Genomic DNA, 20,821 nt, shown 5'->3' with positions numbered 1-20,821 from the left:
TGTGTTCAGCCCCCTCTCCACAGAGCCCAGCTGAGGAATTCCTGATTGACATGGGTGTAGACAGCACAAGGGACAGAGCACAGGTTGGATAGCAACATGTCACAGTAAAACCTCAGCTGTCATCAGAGGGACATACTAGTGTATTCCCTGCTGGTGCTGGGGGGACACAACCAAGTAGGGAAGCAAATCCCACGATCCTGACCCCAACAATTGCATCTGGAAAACTATAAAGGGACAAATCAGAATTGTCTTTCATGCTTTATTTACCACGAATATCCATCAGAGCGAAAAGGAGCCATGAAACAGCTTCAATACTCACACCAATGGAAAACAGACCCACAGTTTTGGGGAACAATTTTTTTAATGACACTGAAATGGCAACAAAGTCAAGGAAGTAACATATGAAATGAATGAGTGACAGTCTCACCTTCAGTGACATTTTATAAATCTCTGTGCTGCAGGGAGGGATGTGGGAGGAGTTTCCAGGGGACATAGAATTAAGAGGCCATAGGACTGGGTGGACTGGATGATGCCAAGATCATAGAGACTGCGGTGTATGGGACTAGACCGGCTGATTTCAGGGTCCCCAGTGGGATATATCCCCCATCTCTCAGGGACACAGTTTGAGCTGGCTTTCCATCCCCAGCCAGAGCCAAGGGCGGATTCTCTCCCCAGGGATGGAGCCTGGTGGGAAAGTGAAGATCGGGGCCTCGTCACCGGCATTGATAAATGTCACCTGCCCCCGTTCACAGTCCAGACAAACCCGGATCCTGCCGGGGGCCCAGCTCAGGAGCAGGGGAGTCACAGGGGCGGTGAGAGCCTGGTACTGGCCCTGCCTCTGATCCACAGCCCAGATCCCCTCCTCAGGGCTAAGGCTGATTCCTCCCTTCCTCCTCACAGACTCTCTGGCCACCCCTATGGCCCAGAGTTGCCCAACTCCCACCTCCACCTCCCAGTAATGTCTCCCTGAGGTGAATCCCTCACAGCCCAGCACACAGCGCTCAATGTCAAATTTCTCAGGAGTGTTGGGCAGATCCTGCCGTGTGTCTGCCCAGCTCACACTTTTCCGATCCTCAGACAGGACAAGTTCTGGATGAGCTGTGTCTGGATCCAGAGTCACATTCGCTGGGGAGAGAAAATCAGAGCGTTAGGGGCACAACTCCACCTTTGGGGAGTGTTTTATCATATCAGTAACAGAATCTGTCCCAGCTGGAGAGCGAACCAGGAAATCTCCTTCCTCCAGGATTTACCTGGCTCTGAATGAGGAGCAGCTCTGAGATCTCAGCATTCACTCCTGAGTTTCACTCCCCAGTCAGAGACAGGTCAGTAACAGAACAAAGATTTACTGACCCAGTCCTGAGACTCAGAATCTTTCCCTTTGTGCACTTATCTATCCCCAGAGTGGGCATTAGAGACCCTGGAATCACAGGGAAGCCCTAGGAGATTTCCCCTCACATCATTCACATGGTCACAACTATCTTTTCTCTGATGTGCCCTCCCTCCCTTGTATTTAAAGTCCTGGAGCTTGGATGTCTCTTGTTGATGTCACTCTGGCACCTGCTCCATCCTGCCACATATCTGAGATCTGTTGATAATGACATGATTCAATAGATTCCCTAATTAAAATTCTGTAGCTAGTCATCAGGGCCAAGCAAAGAGAATTATCACTCTAGATTTCATTTCTAACAAAGATGTTTATTTATGAGCAAGGGGCTTCTACAAGAGAAGAAGGTTCGTGGTGGAGAGAAAAGAAAGAGGGTTTGAGATAAATGAATGCATGGAGGAGAACATGGATAAGATGGTTAAAAACAGCAGAAAGTTGGGATCTGATGGAGAGAGCAGAAAGGGGAGATCACTATGGATGGAGAGAACAGAAAAGAAGCACAAGCTGAGCACTGATCACAGGGACTCCTTGGTTTGAACTCGTGTATCTGGTCAGTGCTCTTGTTCCTCTACCTGACACTAGGGCAGGGATCCTAAGAAACAATAACTGCTCAGTCACTCGGAGCAGGGACGTTTCCAGAGTTATGGGAGCAATATGTAAGGAGGACATGCGAGGATGGTCCATTCCTCATCCTCCTTTGAACCTCAGCACCCTCCCTTCTTCCACCTGGGAAATATAATAGTTTTCTCCTTGTTTATTTGCACAGCAAAAGGGAGCAGGATCCCCCATTGATTAAATACGATTTTTAATTACCTGCATCACCCAGGGATCTCCTCCACTCTGGAAGCAAACACATAGATGGGGATGAGAATTAAGCCAGACAAATGCAGTATCAATAGGATTCATTATCATAGAAAGGACTGCATCAGATAGAGAAACTAAAAACAAAAAAATGCCCTTACCTAGCTCTGTTTGAAGTTTACCTAAATAATAAACAGAAAGAAAATGCCTCACTCAAAACACATGTGCAGTAGTGGCTTCCACTCGTTACTGACATAACAAGTAATGCAATTGGTATTGGTTGTATTGCTTATGATTTTCAAGTTGACATGGTCACAGTCATTCAAAAATCTTTCATAACATAACATTGGTTCTACCAGGAGCAAAAACGGAACTTACTGATAATGTTGAGATGTTTCCCTAAAAAAAGAAAAACATAAATACAATTATTTAGAGACTTTTTCAGTGACTACAGATTTAAAAGGATCTTTTCATTATGAGTCCTCAAGTAATAATAATGTTGCCCGTCTACCAAGCCATTGCAGCTCTCCAGGGACTTGCAGGTTGGGTTCCCAGTGGAAGAGAAATCAGTGACACTGAGTCTGGGTACCTTCTAAGTGTAATTTGATTATTTACATGCCTAGACCTGTCCTAGAACAGAGATGGCCACAAAAAGCACACAGGCAATCAAAAACTCCATAAGGCAGGGATTTTCATAGGAGCCTAGGGGAGTTAAGAGCCAAAGCATATTGAATTCCAATGGGAGTTGGGAACCTAACTCCCTCAGGCCCCACTGAAAATCTAGTTAAACTAGTGGAAACCTAGTTTTAGGCTTATCTTAAGATGAATAGGAACAGTTTTAAACTAAACTGAAGTAAGCTCTTCTTAAACTGATATGTGTCCACACAGGAGCTTGCTCTGGCTTAAAAGAATCAATTTAAATTCACACCTTAATCTGGTGTAATTTTCTCATGTAGAAAAGTCTAAACTGTCTTTTCTAAGGAGAAAACCTCAGTCTGATTACACTGTATTTTCCCCTTTGGAGATTTACCTTTTAATTTGAACAGAAAAAGAGTAAGGCCGATGAACACCAACAAAATCACCAAAGTCACGCTCCAACCCACCATCCAGGGAGATACTCTTGGGAAAAAAAAATCTGAAACACAAAGCCCACATTAGTTCCGAAACAGTAACAACAAACAGTACACTTTTATTGTAGGAAAATGTGTCATATTAGGATTTGTGTGAAATACGTGTGGAAAAATTTCCTCCCTGCAATATAAAAACTGGCAGAAAAGAGAGGTTCAGCTGCCACTCTTTTGGAAGTACCAAATGATGTATTAAATACTATCAAAAGTACTATCACCCTACACCTCATCCCCTCCTCCCTCTCTCTTTAGGCAGAGCTAGTCACATCACTTGTTATTAAAGTTGCTCGACACATCCCATTATAAGGCCTTCTTTTCATTTGCTCATTACTTTGCCAAACTTTACCATTTGAGGAGAAAATTTCCATGCTGGTTCTCTGCCGCAGGCTGAACCTTTTTTGAAAAGTTTCAGACAAAATGACTCCATGATTTCTAAGAATGAGGTTAAGGAATAACACATTGTTCAGATACTTAAAAAAAGAAAAATCAGTGTGTGTGCGCACGCGGCTATGTGTGTGAATAATTATATATATATATATAATTAGTAGTGGGTTTGTTTATATATAATTCTGCTTCCCTCACACAAGTTCTTAATTTTGTTGGATAACCAGGGCTTCCGACCCCATCACCCAACCCAGGAGCCAATTCAGGGAAAAGTGCTTCCTTCTTTGTATGAAATTAATACTATAATTAAAACAAGTAGGAAGAGAAACAATAGTTAATCATTAAATTTCCCAACAGAAAACTTACACATAAGTAAAATTTAAACTTTTGTAACACCTGGGAATTTCATAGGAAAAGAAAATCTGAGGCTTTAAGAGTGGAAATCAATAATTAAGGGAGAGCAGATAAATATCCAAATACTCTTCACTTCAGCACAGGGATTCTTGGCATAGGAACTGACCCGCTAAATGGGGGCAGAAGAACTGATCCAAATCCTATTGACGTCTTTAACGGGCTTTGGATCAGGCCCACAGGGTCTGTTGTTATGGAAATCCCGTCCTTGTGAAGTCTGCTGAAGGGTGAGAAATCAAACTCCACATTAAAACGTGGAGCTTCTAGTGAGTGACACTCAAATGACTGTTCCTGGGGCTCCAGACTTTCGTGGCCCTGCCTTGCTTCTGACCTGCCATGAGCAGAGACTCAACAAATTTCCTCTGTGTTGAAGAGATCAAAGCATATCACACCTCCCTCTCCATATTCACTGGGGCAAGAAGCCTAGTCCTTGATCCACCAGTCCACTAGGAGGCAGAAAGTCCAACCAATCAGTAGGGCCCCCAATATACCTTACCACTGCCCTGTGGTGACTGTATAAAACGAAAATCTAATGTGACTTTAAATATCCATTGATTGTAATATGAGACTACAAACACTAACCATCCTGTTTGAATCACAATAATATACATATATAGTGTTACTACAGGGCACTTCCATGCATTAACACGTTTGGATTTCTTTTACATTTAACCTTAACCCTGACTCTACTGGGTTTAAAATGCTTGTTTTTAGATCATAACAATATCCCTGGAATGCATTTTATCCTAAAGTGTGCTCTCAACCTAAACTTTATCTTAATGTAGCTTTTTGTGAGGAAATATTTTAACTTTTGTATTATTGAACAATCTGATTTCTTCCGTTTGGATATTACAGTGTGTGGTTTTGGTGGTAACTGACCTGATATATAAAATGTTATTGATTCTTTTTCTTGGTTCAGGTGTGTGTTCCTTATAGCACAGGACAAATTCTTGTTTGAATTTTCTGTTATAATGATAGAATTTTTTATTTCAAAGAGACCATGTTCCTCTTCAGATTTGGTTTTAGTTGATGAAGACAAAGGCTGCCCTTTGAGATTTCTCCACAGCACCTCAGGCTCCGGGTACCATCCAGTCGACTGACACACAACTCGGATCCCTCCATCCTGGTGACCCTCAACAGAGATGTGAGGTGCAGAGCCTGAAGCTAAAAGGAATCCGTGTTAAATGAGATAAATATACAGCCCAGCATATAAAAGTTTATATTTTCAATAAAATGATTGAATACACTTTCTTTATGGCTGATATTCATGGAAACGTGTCTTCAACGGGATTTCAGCACTTGTTAAACCTTTGCTTAGCTGTGCTGCAGCACTGGGCCCTCAGCGATGGAAGTGAAAGCCTTACAGAATGTTGGAGTGTGTTATCAGCTGTGTTATAGGTGATGGTGAAGGGGGCAAGGAATGCAAGAGATTTTCCCCTTGATTTCTGATTTTATAATGTTGGAGGCATGTTTGTTATGCTTATTACCTCCGGGTGGCCAACGTGAGGTAGCGATTTACTGTGAGACACCTTAAGGGTGCTCCAGGGAGTTGTGGGGCATGTGAAGAAGTTTCTCAAGATGGAGGCTCGGTTAGTTGTCAAAAGATCTCCTTTCCCAGTTCTAATCTCTTTTGGGTTTCCATGTCCACTGAAGGCAGGACAAGGAGTAATGGGGCTTAATCTGCAGCAAGGGAGACTGAGGTTCGATATTAGGAAAAGCTTTCTAACTGCAAGGATAGTTAAACTCCGGAACAGGCTTCCAAGGGAATCTGTGGAATCTCTGTCAGTGGAGGGTTTTTTTTAGACGAACCCATCGGGGACAATCTAGGTTTACTTGGTCCTGTGTCAGCATAAGGGGGCTGGACTTGATGACTTCTTGAGACCCCTTCCAGCCCCACATTTGTATGATTCTGAATCCTATATAGGCGATTAAGATAAAATCAAAACAAGAGGCAGCAAGTTCTACACACTGCGTGAGTAAGTGAAAACCTTTTTTTTTTAATTGTATAGGAAAAATAGTTGCATATGGAAAAAATGAAAGAGTATAATGTATACCAGGAGGACTGGATTCAGTACTCAGAGACAGACTCTCTCAGTACTTCATCACAAATGATACAGACGATGATAAAAAGAAACACGCCATTTTATTGAGCATTTGTGGAGCAAAACCCTATAGTTTGGTGGCCCTGGAAAAGCCCAGTGCCAAATCTTTTGATGAACTGGTTAAAGTTGTCATGTGTCATTATAACCACAGTGGGGTGAGGGGGGGCTGGACGTGCGTGCCTGCATGGGAGACAGTAATCACTATCAGGGGGTGATTGCTGGGCATGCATGAGTGCCAACAAATGAAAGAGACTCTGCCCCTCTCGCTTGTTACTGTGGCTTGCCCAGTGTGGAGGGATAAGGCTTTGGGTTGTTAGGCATGAGGCAGGCTCTGTCCCCTGAGGCAGAAATGTAGCAGCTTTTCTGTCTATGTTCCTTCATTGCAATGAACCAATCAGCTGTTTTGCCAGGGTTGGAAATGCAATTAGCCAGTGCTATCCCTTAAATTGCCTGTATGCTCATTTTACAGCAGACAACAGGAGTTGGACTGAAACAAAATTCAGTCAGTTTTTGCTTGAGACGGGATAAGGTATGACAGAATAAGAGTTTGCTCTGTGCATTCCTGAAAAACTGTTTCAATGCTTGAAATAAAACACTGTTCTTGATGTAAAAAAACAAAACAAAAAAACCCCACATTGTTAATGGTGCTATTGATAGTTAATTGATCTCATTCTCTGAGGCAGAAATGTAGCAGCCTGCCTGCACAGTAACACTGTTAATGTTCCTACTGTTAGTTAACCGTTCCCATTCTCAGTCTATTCCCCCAGGAGCATAAAACCTGTAAAAGCTTTAAGACCTGGAGCACCCACAGAGTCGGCACCTATGGTACTGAGCATGCTCCAAAGGCTGCGGTGTGAAGATTTTTTTCAAGATGGAGGCTTCTTGGTTGTCTATGTGAAGCTGTTGCAGAATAAGAAAACTCCTCTTTCAGTTCTAATCTGGTTTGGGTCTCCATATACTCCGGACTTCTACACTTGAAAGCTTTTGCTTTCAGAGAGTCATAGATGTTAAGGCCAGACGAGACCACTGTGATCATCTGGTCTGATGTTCTATCTAACACAGACCATAGGGCTTCCATGAATTAATTCTGTTTGCCAGAAGCTAGGAATGGGCAACAGGGGATAGATCACTTGATGATTACCGGTTCTGTTCATTCCCTCTGGGGCACCTGGCATTGGCCACTGTCAGAAGACAGGATACTGGGCTAGATGGACCTCTGGTCTGACCCAGTCTGGCCATTCTTGTGTTCTAATTGTTTTTCAAGTCCAAAAGCTGTGATTCAGCTAGAGCACTTTTTATAACCACAGGTACAAGAGCTGGTGCAGTGTGTCTTGATGCAAATGTTAACAGTCACTAAACAAAGATTATTTTGTTTTTAATGCAATTGAGGTGAGGTAAGTGCTCTTTTCACTACTGTCCCAGCCGAGACCAATTGTAGATCAACTGATACCTGCAGCAAAGAGTGGCATGTTTTGGGAGCAAAGTCATCTTTAGGCCTGACAGAAGCCTGCTGTAGATTTTCAGAATTTGTTCTAATAACGTTTAACAGCATAAGCAGAACTCAGGAAGGGATTTTATAGCTACTGTCTGGGTGTCCATAAAAGGGAGCTACTCCTCCCCCACCCCCGCCACCCATTTATCAGACTAATACATGCATATAATATAACAAAAAGTTATAAACAAGCTTGGTTAATAAAGGGAGGTTGAAGCTGTATTGTCCATTGTTGGAGGTGACCAATGAGATCATCCCAACGAGCTTCCCGCCTGTGAATAACTGATCGCTACTTGCTGAGTATTTTGCCGTAAAGATTTGTTAGCCCCACCTGCTGAGTAAGTGAATCTCAATCCAACAACATGAACTGTTTATCTGTTCATACTAAAACATTTTCAATTAAAGTTAAGGATCATGACCTAGAAAAATCTTGCCCCTCTCTCTCTGACCCAATAACTTTTCTACTCTTTATAAATATTTAAATAGTCATTGGGCCAGAGGGAGAAAGACTGCAGTCCAGTGGTTAGGTACACCCATGGGAGGTGGGAAAACCCCAGTTCAGCCCCCCTCCTCCATTGGCTGTTTATCCAGATTGGATAAATAATCAAAGATTAATTAGCAGGAGGACTGGCCCTTGGGTCTCCCGCCTACCAGGTGGGTACCTTAACCACTGGACTACAGAGTCTCTCTCTCTCTCTCTGGCCTAATGACTGTTTAATTTAATGACTATTTTGAGGCTCTCAGGGGCACCTAAATTTTGGACTGAAGTAGGGCATTAGGTGCCCAAGTGCTTTTTTGGGTCTGGGTCTAAGAGCCATCTAAAAAGAGACAACAGACACGTGTTACTGACCTGCTACCTTCAATTCCAATACAGCTTCTTCATGAAAGACACCATCTTGAACAAAACAGCGGTACTGTCCCTCATCAGAAAGTCTGATATTGACAATTCCCAAGGCAACATTCCCATCCACGATGCCAGCTTTCAAAAGCTCTGTCCTTCCATGATATTCTGGCATCTGCTGCCCATACTCATCCTTTCCATGCTGATAGAGGTGCACAAATGAAGTGAACTCAGATCGGAACCATCTCACTTCCATGTTCTCAGCACTCATCTTGGGGGACAGGTGACAGGGTAAAATAATGTCTTCCCCCATGATGGCAGTGATAGGATGATCAGGTCCAGTCACGGTGAACCGGGCTGTAAAATGCACCAGGGTACAGAAAAGATAAAATATATTACATTTTCTGTGCATCTATTGCAGTGCTCTGTTATTGACTGGGATATGTCCCGAATTTATATATGAATATTACAAGAAATAATGCATTTGGATAACCATAATTTGTATATCCGTAATTTATATTAGTTTAAATGGAAGCTGAAATATGTTTTGCCATTACCCTTACAAGCAGCTCCTGACAGAATTAACTTGCATAGTGTACCTATTGGGTTCCAGGAAGTGGGAGGGCAGAAGCCCGCCCACTGCTAAAGGACATCCCCCTCCCAGCCTAAGGGGAGGATCTACAAGACCTCAAAACCCAACTGATTTCGGGCGACAACTAATAAAAGAACAGGGACAGGAGTGCGGTCAGAGGGTCAAAAGGAGGGAGCCTGACGGGGACACCGAGCAGAGAGCCCCGGACAGCGCCCACTGCTCCTCGAAGGTGTCAAGGGAGCCAGTGGACGCTGCCCAGAGGAACTCCGCCCGGAGACGTGAACGGACTAAGGACTGGAAACAAGCCCCACAGTCACAGGAGTCTCCATTGGCCAACCTCCTCTCTCTGGTTGTGTAGATGGCCATTTTAGCCAGGGCGAGGAGGAGGGTGACCAGGAGGTCCCGTGACTTCGTGGGGCCACGGATAGGGAGTGCATGGAGAAGGAGGTGAGGGGGAAAGTGCAGCCAGAAACGCAACAGTATATTCGTGAGGAGCCGGTTTAGGGGCTGCAACCTGGCACACTCTAAGTAAATGTGCACCAGAGTCTCCCTCATGCCGCAGAAGGTGTCTGGGACGGGGTATACTGCGCCAAATACATGCCCATGCTCACAGCCCCACGAAGGAGCTGCCAACTGATATCCCCGGCAGGCCTCGGGACCAGGGTAGAGTAGAGGCTGGCCCACCGGGGCTCCTCACCCTCCAGATGTGGCAGGAGGTCCCGCCACTTGGTGTCAGGGCGGGACACGAGGGTGAGGAAGTGAAGGGTGTGGAGCACAAGCACGTAGAGATGTTTCCTTGGTGCAGTTTTGAAGCGGACCAGCTGCAGATTGTGCAGCTGGCTTACGGAGAAGGGGCGGGGTGGGGGCAGTTGGGTCCACAGGGCAGGGGCCTGATGAAAAGGTCCGGAGGGCTCGGGGTGGAGGGTGGGCGGGGCGTGCCCTTGTGCAGGACCCAGTCGAGGTAGGCCAGAGCAGCGGGCTGCAAAGCGGCCCTCACCTCCTGTAGTACCCTCCCTAACCAACAGACCCAGAAGTTCTCTTTTTCTAGCTTTTCCCAGGGTCCCACTGTGCTCACAGGCTCCTGCATGGCTTCCTTGCTTGTTTATCTCCTCCTTGCTCTCTCTCTCTTCTTGTCAGTTCTCAGTTCTGTGTGTTCACTCTCACACCCCCACCTGGTCACAATACCCAGAGAATTCCTCCCTGCCCATGTCCTTTCACACCGATGGTGCTAGTCTCTGGGAAGACTCTATTATGTCTTGTTTTAGGTGTGGCCCCTTTTATTGCCTCTTACAATTATCTTAAGTGAAAGGTGCAGTCACACATCAGTTTGAATGAGACTTTAACTCAACCCATAACAAACTTTCACCCAGCTCATAACAATTGTTATTTATATTTTGCCGGTGTTGATACGCTTGGGGATTTGTGCTAATTTTTGTACACTTTTGAATAAGCTAGTGAAACAGGGACATTTTATAAATCAAAACAAATCAATCAATCCTGTAAGAAGCAGCAGAAGCCACGGACATTCCTACCTGATTCCAGCTTGTGAACATAAAATGTAATGAAGAAAATGATAAAATCAGGTAGAAGGGATCTGGCTCTGGAGCTGTGGCAGATCGAGAGAACTTTCATCTCACTGTTACTTGATCCAGATGACAGAAGAAATGAGAGAAAACAAACAGTGTATTGAATGTAACATAATTGCAATGATTTAAGACAACCTGGATACAGAGAAAATGGAAATTTATGAACAGGATACATTATTGGCGAAGCAAAAGAAGGCCTTTTACACAACTTAATTGCATTTCTGTGTCACACAATAACTTCTGAATGCTGCAGCTGATGAATTCCAGCATTTCATGGAACACTCTAGACACCTTTAAATTTTAGGAAAAAATCAGAAAACCAGACAGGAGAAATGGGGCATACATGGGCCCCTGGCATCTGTTTACAAGAGCTACCAGTTTTAATCAGGTCTCCAATTGTCTATAGATAAAGAACCAGCTGATTGCTGCCATTCACACCTTCCTCCTTACCAAAAACTCACCAGCCCATCTTGTGATTAACGAGGGAGTAGGATTGACCTAGGGGAGAAGGCCTTAAAAGCCAGAGGCTAAGCAACCAAGAGGAGCTAGTGAAGAGCAGCAAAGAATCCTGTGGCACCTTATAGACTAATAGACGTTTTGCAGCATGAGCTTTCATGGATGCAAACATTTGCAAACAGTTTGCATCCGACGAAGTGGGTATTCACCCACGAAAGCTCATGCTGCAAAACGTCTATTAGTCTATAAGGTGCCACAGGATTCTTTGCTGCTTTTACAGAACCAGACTGTAGCGGAGTGGCTATCCGCTCCCGCCTGGTGGGGCTTTAAAACAGCCCTGGGAAGGGGCCTTTGGCTGAGCTGACTAGGGAAGTGGCTGCAGCTGGAGGCCCCGCCCCAAACTGAACAGGGATTATAAGAAGGCAGGGAAGCCAGGAGCAGTCAGTCTCTCTCTGTTGCTAGAGGGAGATGGGCCTGGCTGCTTAGGGCTTGAGACTAGATACCTGAGTGAAGCAGGGCTGGGGGACAGGCTGAGGAGCTAGGGAAGCTCCAGCCTGGAAAGCCCCAGGCTGCGGCCTAGCAAAGGGCCAAAGGTACTGGGAGTTGCAGAGGGCAGCCCATGGGTAGGACAAAGCAGCAGGTCCAAACCCCTATTGTCTGTGATGAGTGGGCTGATACTGCAGTCTGCCCCAGGGTGTGGGGCTAGACCATGACTGTCAGTGGCCACTACTGAGGCAAAGTGGGGATAGTAGGGTGGGGGTTCCCCTGGGAGGGGAAGACCCTATTATAGTAAAAGGGGCACCAGGTCCTGGGAGGGACACGGCGCCGATAGTAAAAAGGGGGATCACCGGCCTGCAGAGGGCGCTCCGCGCTGAAAAGAGCCAATTCCCCAGGAAAACCAGCAGGAGGCGCTGCGGCGGTGAGTCAACCCGTTTACAGTGGCACCCCAGATGGGACAAGAACCGCCCCTGATGCAAAGGGCCAGGGCAAGGACTGTGGGACAGTTGCCCAGAAGTAGAGAGTCAAAAAGAAAGTGCAGAAACTGAGGCAGGGGGAAATGGATCCCTGTTACACCGGGGTCTTCTTGGCAGAGACTCCAGGTGTTGTCCCAGGGTGGGGTTTTGAGGCAGCGCCCCAGTGGAAGGGGGCTGGAGACCCACAGGGACTGCAGGAGGTACAATGGGCCCTCCAAAGACAGATGGCCCCGCTGGTGGAGGAACAGCGGGCCTTGAGGAAGCTCCTACGACAGATGGTCGGGAGGAATCGAAAAGGGCTGAGGGGGAAACCCAGCTCTAGGGCCAGGAGGCCCAGGGAAGAACAAAGGACTTGTTTCCTCTATGCCAGGAGAGGGCACATAAAACGGGACTGTCCCTATGGGGCTGGGGGCAGGGTGCCTCACCCCAGAGCGGGACGGTGCCGAATCCCTTGGGCAGTCCGCCGGGTGAGGGAACCCAGGCAGCTGCCTGTATGTTGGGCCTGTGGGCAGATGGGCCACGTTTGCAGGGATTGTCCAGGCCCAGAGAACATGGTGTCGAGCAGCCCAGGGAAGGCTAGGCCCATGAAGGGTCAGAACGGGCCCAAAGCAGCGAGGAGGCAAGGAATCTGCTGGGGCTGTCAGAAGCTGGGCCACATTAGGAGGCACTGCCCCCTCAAGAAAGTTGAGGATTGGCCAAGGGAGGTGCCTGGAGGTCCAGAAGGGGCCCTGCTGAATGTAGAGAAGGTGACACCCGCGGAGGGGGCAATCGTGGGGACCCCGCAGGAGGCTGGGACCCAGACCATCACCCCGCCTGTCATAAACAGAGAGACCCAGATGGAGTGGGCCCAGCAAGAGGCTGGGGCCCAGGAGCAACGTGTCCAGGGGATAAAATGGACACAGGTGGTGCTGGGACAGACCACCACTGGAACCCAGACCCTGAGGGAAGAGGGCCTGGGGGACTCAAATCTACGGGCACGGCTCGAAGCTGCAGAGCGGGCCCTCCGCAAATCGGAAGCGAGTGGCGTGGAGCTCGCTAAGGAATATGCGGCTGTTGTGGACGAGGAGGTCCGCCTGAGGAAGCTGCTGCAGGACTCGGAGAAGAAGCGAGTGGCACTGGAGGCACATGGGCGCCTGAGCCAGGCCAAGAAACCTCCCTATCCCCAAGGGTGGGGGTTTTAAGGGGGGAGGTGTGTAGCGGAGTGGCTATCCGCTCCCGCCTGGTGGGGCTTTAAAACAGCCCTGGGAATGGGCCTTTGGCTGAGCTGACTAGGGAAGTGGCTGCAGCTGGAGGCCACGCCCCAAACTGAACAGGGATTATAAGAAGGCAGGGAAGCCAGGAGCAGTCAGTCTCTCTCTGTTGCTAGAGGGAGATGGGCCTGGCTGCTTAGGGCTTGAGACTAGATACCTGAGTGAAGCAGGGCTGGGGGACAGGCTGAGGAGCTAGGGAAGCTCCAGCCTGGAAAGCCCCAGGCTGCGGCCTAGCAAAGGGCCAAAGGTACTGGGAGTTGCAGAGGGCAGCCCAGGGGTAGGACAAAGCAGCAGGTCCAAACCCCTATTGTCTGTGATGAGTGGGCTGATACTGCAGTCTGCCCCAGGGTGTGGGGCTAGACCATGACTGTCAGTGGCCACTACTGAGGCAAAGTGGGGATAGTAGGGTGGTGGTTTCCCTGGGAGGGGAAGACCCTATTATAGTAAAAGGGGCACCGGGTCCTGGGAGGGACACGGCGCCGATAGTAAAAAGGGGGATCACCGGCCTGCAGAGGGCGCTCCGCGCTGAAAAGAGCCAATTCCCCAGGAAAACCAGCAGGAGGCGCCGCGGCGGTGAGTCAACCCGTTTACACAGACTAACACGGCTACCCCTCTGATACTAGTGAAGAGGGAACTGCAAACAGGGGATTTTGAGAGGGGGAGAAGGAAATCCCGCCGCTGAATGAACAAGGTGTGAGTACTATCTTTGGCGTGAGTTTGTTTGGCTTTTTGAGTTTTCCTTTCTCACAGGTTACTGGGTCAGTTGGGATTGTGTCTGGGGATTGTTTGAACCTTTGTTCCCTGGATCATCTCTGATCAGCCTCAATCAACCGTGTGATCAACCTCTCCCTGTATGATTAACGAGGGGGTAGGGCTGACCTAGGAGAGAAGGCCTTAAAAGCCAGAGGCTAAGCGACCCAGGGGAACTAGTGAACAAGGGAGTTGAGAGGGAGTTTCTGGAAGGGAGACATAATATAATCACTATGGTTAGGAAGGGCCACATCGCCAGTGCCAGTGCCGCTCCTGTCTCCTCCACCTGCACCCAGACAGACAACCATGGATGCCTCTATCCAGATCCTGGTGTGGATTTCCAGAGACTGTGGCCTGCATTTCCCACTCACAGAAAGCCAAGCTGAGAGGGACCATCCAGTGTGAAAGGTGCCTACTGGTGGAATCTCTTAGGGCTTGGCTACACTTGCAAGTTGCAGCGCTGGTAGAGGCTTTCCAGCGCTGCAATTAGTAACTGTCCACACCTGCAAGGCACATCCAGCGCTGCAACTCCCTGGCTGCAGCGCTGGCTGTACACCTGGCCAGGTTGGGGTGTAGCGATTGCAGCGCTGGTGATCCAGCGCTGCTCATCAAGTGTGGACACACACCAGCGCTTTTATTGGCCTCCAGGGAATAAGGAGATATCCCAGAATGCTTTAAACTAAATTACTCCCTTTGTTTTGTTATGCAGCCTCTCTTTGTTTTGTTGTGAACCTCCAGAGGAGCTCCGTTTCGCTCCGTTTCTACCGGAGCTGCTTATCAGCTCCTGTTTGCTGTGATCAATCTGTGAACAATCAAATGAGATCCTCCTCCCTGTTGTGAACGAGCTCTGTGGATCTCCTCCGTTGCTGCTGCTATCTAAAAAACAAACACAGCTCCTGTTTGCTGTGATCATCTGTACCTGGCTGTAAACAATCAAATGAGAGGCAGGCAGGGAAACAGCGGGGAGTCGTGTTGCCTACATGCTGTTTGCAATTAAGAGTTAAGACTAAGGGGTCGGAAAAATGTTCTGATTTTTCAAGTCAGGAAGCTAACACACAGTGTTGGCTCCAAAAATCCACTCTCTCTTTCCCCCCGCTCCCTGTCACACTAGACCCCACTCCACCCCCCTCTTTTGAAAAGCACGTTGCGGCCACTTGAATGCTGGGATAGCTGCCCATAATGCATCACTCCCAACAGCGCTGGAAATGCTGCAAATGTGGCCACACACCAGCGCTGGTAGCTGTGAGTGTGGCCACACACCAGCGCTGCTCCTACACAGCTGGATGACCAGCGCTGCAAACTACCAGCGCTGCAAACTGTAAGTGTAGCCAAGCCCTTAGAAAGTAGGTGGGAGAGCTACAGGAGGAGGTGGCTAGGCTGAGGATCATCTGCGCTCACAAGGAATTCCTCAAGAGTATTCATATGGAGACATCGAAGGCTGAGGAAGCTACCCAGCTACAGAGGACTGCTGTCACACCACTCAGGGAGGAGGATATGGCTCTGATACAGGGAGGACACTGGCTGCTGGTTACTTCTGGCAGCAGGCAGTGCTCCACCCCTACTCCCAACCCACACATCATGGAGATAGAAAACCGATATACTGCCCTGGCAACGAGCGATGAGGAATCACCCCAAAGATGGAGGAGGAGAAGCCATGTACCCCCAAGGCTGGGAGAATCGTAGCTACCACTCACAAGAGGAAATGTGGTTGGTGACTCTTTTCTGAGGGAAATGAAGGCACCTATCTGTCACCCTGACATGGCATCCAGAAGGTATGCTGCCTGCCAGGGGCCCATATCCTAGACCTTATGGAGGGATTGTCAAGGATCATATGGCCTACTACTGACTACTACCCCATGCTACTCATCCATGTGGGCACTAATGATACTGCGAGGTATGACCCTCAGCAGATCAGAAGTGACGACAGAGCTCTTGGAGTAAGGCTGAAGGAGTTGGGAGCGTAGGTGCTGTTCTCTTAGATCCTTCCAGTCAAGGGTAGGGGCCCAGGCAGAGACAGATGCATCGTGGAGGTGAATGCCTGGCTGCAAAGATGGTGTCGCTAGGAGGGCTTTGACTTCCTTGACCATGGGATGCTGTTCCAAGAAGAAGGACTGCTAAACAGAGATGGGGTTCACCTATCAAGGAAGGGGAAGAGCATATTTGGATACAGACTGGCTAACCTAGTGGGGGGGGGGGTTAAGCTAGGTTCAAAGGGGGCAGGTAACCAAAGCCCACAGGTAAGTCAAACTTATGGAGACCTGGGAGAAAGGTTGGTATTTGGGGGGTTAAAGGAGGGTTAAGTGACAGACAAGACAGAACTAATGGAGGGGGGGAATCAAATCAATATCTTAGATGTCTGTATACTAATGCAAGAAGTATGGAGAATAAGCAGGAAGAACTTGAAATGCTAGTAAATAAACAAAACTATGACATAGTTGGCATCACAGAGACTTAGTGGGATAATATGCATGACTGGAATATTGATATAGAAGGGAACAGCTTGCTCAGGAAGGACAGACGGGGGGAGGAAAAAGGGAGGTGTTACTTTATATATTAAAAATGTACACACTTGGACTGAGGTTGAGATGGAAATAGGAGACCGAGTTGTTGAAAGTCTCTGGGTAAGCATAAAAGAGGTAAAAAAACAAGGGTCATGTCATGGTAGGGGTCTACTACAGACCACCTAACCATGACGAAGAAGAGGTGGATAAGGCTTTTATTAAACAACAAAATCATCCAAAGCACAGGACTTGGTGGTGATAGGGGACTTCAACTACTCAGACATCTGTTGGGAAAATAACACAGCAGGGCACAGATTATCCAACAAGTTCTTGGAATGTATTGGAGACAATTTTTTATTTCAGAAGGTGGAGAAAGCTACTAGGGGAGAGGCTGTTTTAGATTTGATTTTGACAAATAGGGAGGAACTGGTTAAGAATTTGAAAGTGGAAGGCAGCTTGGGTGGAAGTGATCGCGAAATGGTAGAGTTAATAATTCTAAGGAATGGTAGGAGGGAGAACAAAATAAAGACAATGGATTTCAAGAAGGCAGACTTTAGCAAACTCAGGGAGTTGGTAGGTAAGATCCCATGGGAAGCCAGTCTAAGGGGAAAAACAATTTAAGACAAATTGGAAATTTTTCAAAGAGTCATTATTAAGGGCACAAGAGCAAACTATCCCACTGCATAGGAAAGATAGGATGTATGGCAAGAGACCACCCTGGCCTAACCAGGAGATCTTCAATGACCTAAAACTCCAAAAAAAAAAAGAGCCCTACAAAAAGTAGAAACTAGGTCAAATTACAAAGGATGAATATAAACAAATAACACAAGAATGAAGGGACAAAATTAGAAAGGCCAAGGCACAAAACGAGATCAAACTAGCTAGAGACATCAAGGATAACAAGAAAACATTCTACAAATACATTAAAAGCAAGAGGAAGACCAAGAACAGGGTAGGCCCATTACTCAATTGGGGGGGGGGGGGAAGACAATTACAGAAAATGTGGAAATGGCAGAGGTGCTTAATGACTTCTTTGTTTTGGTTTTCACCAAGAAGGTTGGTGTAGACTGAATGTCCAACATAGTGAATGCCAGTGAAAATGAGGTAGCAAAATAGAAATGATCAAAATGATCAGAAGCAAAATAGGGAAAGAACAAGTTACAAATTACTTAGGAGGAGGGATAGCTCAGTGGTTTGAGCATTGGCCTGCTAAAACCCATGGTTGTGAGTTCAATCCTTGAGAGGGCCACTTAGGGATTTAGGGCAAAAATTGGTCCTGCTAGTGAAGGCAGGGGGCTGGACTTGATGACCTTTCAAGGTCCCTTCCAGTTATAGGAGATATACCAATTATTATTATTATAGACAAATTAGATGTCTTCAAGTCACCAGGACCTGATAAAATGCATTCTAGAATACACAAGGAGCTGACTGAGCCATTAGCAATTATCTCTGAAAAGTCATGGAAGACGGGAGAGATTCCAGAAGACTGGAAAAGGGGAAATATAGTGCCAATCTGTAAAAAGGGAAATAAGGACAACCTGGGGAATTACAGACCAGTCATCTTAACTTCTTTACCAGGAAAGATAATGGAGCAAATAATTAAGCAATCAGTTTACAAACATCTAGAAGATAGGAAGGTGATAAGTAACAGTCAGCATGGATTTGTCAAAAACAAATCATGTCAAACCAAACTGATAGCTTTCTTTGACAGAGTAACAAGCCTTGTGGATGGGGGGAAGTGGTTGAAACGGTATATCTTGACTTTAGTAAGGCTTTTGATACCATCTCGCATGACCTTCTCATAAACAAACTAGGGAAATGCAACCTACATGGAGCTACTATAAGGTGGGTGTAAACTGGTTAGAAAACCATTCCCAGAGAGTAGTTATCAATGGTTCACAGTCATGTTGGAAGGGCATAATGAGTGGGGTCCTGCAGAAATCAGTTCTGGGCCTGGTTCTGTTCAATATCTTCATCAATGATTTAGATAATGGCATAGAGAGTACGCTTATAAAGTTTGTGGGTGATACCAAGCTGGGAGGGGTTGCAAGTGCTTTGGAGGATAGGATTAAAATTCAATATGATCTGGACAAACTGGAGAAATGGTCTGAAATAAATAGGATGAAATTCAATAATGACAAATGCAAAGTGCTCCATTTAGGAAGGAACAATCAGTTGCACACATACAAAATGGGAAACGTGACTGCTTAGGAAGAAGTACTATGGAAAGGGATCTGGGGGTCATTGTGGATCACAAACTAAACATGAGTCAACAGTGTAACACCATTCCAAAAAAAGCAAACATCATTCTGGAACATATTAGCAGGCATGTTGTAAGCAAGACAAAAGTAATTCTTCTGCTCTACTACACGCTGATTAGGCCTCAACTGGAGTTTTGTGTTCAGTTCTGGGTGCCACATTTCAGGAAGGATGTGAACAAATAGGAGAAAGTCCAGAAAAGAGCAACAAAAATGATTAAAGGTCTAGAAAACATGACCTATGAGGAAGATTGTAAAAATTGGGGTTGTTTAGTCTGGAAAAAAGAAGCCTGAGAGGGGATACGATAACAGTTTTCAAGTACATAAAAGGTTGTTACAAGGAGAAGGGAGAAGAATTGTCCAAGAAGCAATGGGCTTAAATTGCAGCAAGGGCTGTTTACGTTGGATGTTGGGAAAAACGTCCTAATTGCCAGGGTGGTTAGGAACTGGAATAAATTGCCTATGGAGGTTGTGGAATCTCCATCACTGGAAATTTTTAAGAACAGGTGAGACCAATGGTGGGAAACATGCGGACCACACATGGCCCATCAGGGGAATCCACTGGAGGGGCCGCCACACAGTTTGTTTACATTTACACGGCGACCCGCAGCTCCCAGTGGCTACAGTTAAAAAATGTTTAAACAAAATTATTTTTTCATTAGAAAATGATTTTTAGAAAAAAAATTAAGAATGAATTTTCCTATTATTGGAATGTTTCTCATTTTTCAATGAAATGATGCTAAATGAGAATATATATTTCAAATTGATTCAAAATAGGAATTTTAATCAAATTGAATCAAAACATTTTATTGACCTCTCCCCTATTCTTGCTAAAAGAAGAATGATTGAGAAAAAGAAAATTTTGTTTCAAAAATATTGATTAAAAATGAAAGTCTATAAAATATTACAATAATTCACTTTTGTTTTGTTTAAATGTGTTTTAAAATTAATTTACTACCTTTAGTCCTAGAGATTTCCTGAGGAAATCTCCCCTCCAGTGACTGTTCACACAGTAGGAGATGACCTGTCAACCAATGTATAAATATGCCTTTTTTAAAATTATGTCATGAAATCCCTAATCAGCAGTGCACTTGAGCTCATGATCTGCTTTAGGCACATGCTTAATTCCCCCTCATTTCAGAAGGAGAACAGGATGCAATTTTCTGTTTTGACTGATTGTGGAAATTTTCCTTTTTTCCCTTGAAAATATCAGAAACAAAAGGATTCAGCCCCACAGTCACAGGTGGAAAACTGTAACGTTAACAGGCAGAAAGACCGAACGGCCAGGAGTGGCACAGTAAATCTCGCCCAGTATTCTCGATACAGGAAATTATTTGTGACAAATCTCCCTGGGACCTCACTGAGAACAAGATCGGGCCCAGTATTCTTGAATGAAACATTCCCGCAAGAGAAACAAATGACTAATTCAACATGCCGCACAAAACTCAAAATCACTCTGCTGGGATAATCTGACAAGCACTGGAATGTAAATCATTGGGAATGTCCTTGTAATGCGGTGTTTCCATAACGATTAAACAAATGAGACAGGATTATTGAATCTTTGTGTTATTTACAATCTGGCGAAGCAATAAGCGGTATAGATAAGGGGATGTAAGGCGACATTTTGAAGCAAAATTAACCTACCTCATTGTAAAACGGCTCAGAAGGACCAATCTCAGGGTGTGATCAAACTCCACACGCTTTGTCGCGATGATTTACATTGTGACTCTTTCAGTTTATCCCGTTGCAGGGCTAATTCCCTGGCTACCAACTAGCTGCAGCTCTCAGCTTTTCCTCGCCCTTTGGAAAATGCAATATTTATATTGCAAACAGAGACCGGGACTCTCCTCTTGCAGCCTTAGCCGAGATGGAAAGCGAAAGTAAAGTCACACAGGCGGTCATGTGACCAGAT

At 46.1% G+C, this 20,821-nt stretch overlaps 1 protein-coding gene across 2 annotated transcripts; it reads right to left on the bottom strand.

Annotated features, from left to right (window-relative positions):
- Positions 1-347: 347 nt before the first annotated feature.
- On the bottom strand, positions 348-20,772 carry LOC123345257 (butyrophilin subfamily 1 member A1-like). Of its 2 annotated transcripts, XM_044982005.1 has the most exons (9): positions 20,554-20,772; positions 10,667-10,776; positions 8,552-8,899; positions 4,987-5,271; positions 3,216-3,320; positions 2,564-2,584; positions 2,347-2,367; positions 2,198-2,224; positions 348-1,125 (listed from the first exon to the last, which is right to left on the bottom strand). In XM_044982005.1, the coding sequence occupies exons 1-9, from the start codon at positions 20,556-20,558 to the stop codon at positions 611-613; spliced, it is 1,437 nt and encodes a 478-aa protein (XP_044837940.1). In that variant the 5' UTR covers positions 20,559-20,772; the 3' UTR covers positions 348-610. The 2 variants fall into 2 exon arrangements, with proteins under 2 accessions (XP_044837940.1, XP_044837941.1); XM_044982006.1 differs by lacking the exon at positions 10,667-10,776.
- Between the last annotated feature and the right edge of the window lie 49 nt (positions 20,773-20,821).

This window comes from Mauremys mutica, chromosome 12, assembly GCF_020497125.1.
Source record: "Mauremys mutica isolate MM-2020 ecotype Southern chromosome 12, ASM2049712v1, whole genome shotgun sequence".
Lineage (NCBI taxonomy): Eukaryota > Metazoa > Chordata > Testudines > Geoemydidae > Mauremys > Mauremys mutica.
The sequence above is the reverse complement of the archived record's forward strand: the minus strand, read 5'-3'. Positions and strand labels throughout refer to the sequence as shown.

Excerpts from the sequence above, each read along its gene's own strand:
- LOC123345257 (XM_044982005.1), bottom strand. Across the intron at positions 8,900-10,666 it reads TGTTCACAAGCTGGAATCAG|CCCGGTTCACCGTGACTGGA; the intron begins GTAGGAATGTCC and ends TGCATTTTACAG. Across the intron at positions 2,225-2,346 it reads TAAACTTCAAACAGAGCTAG|AGTGGAGGAGATCCCTGGGT; the intron begins GTAAGGGCATTT and ends GTTTGCTTCCAG.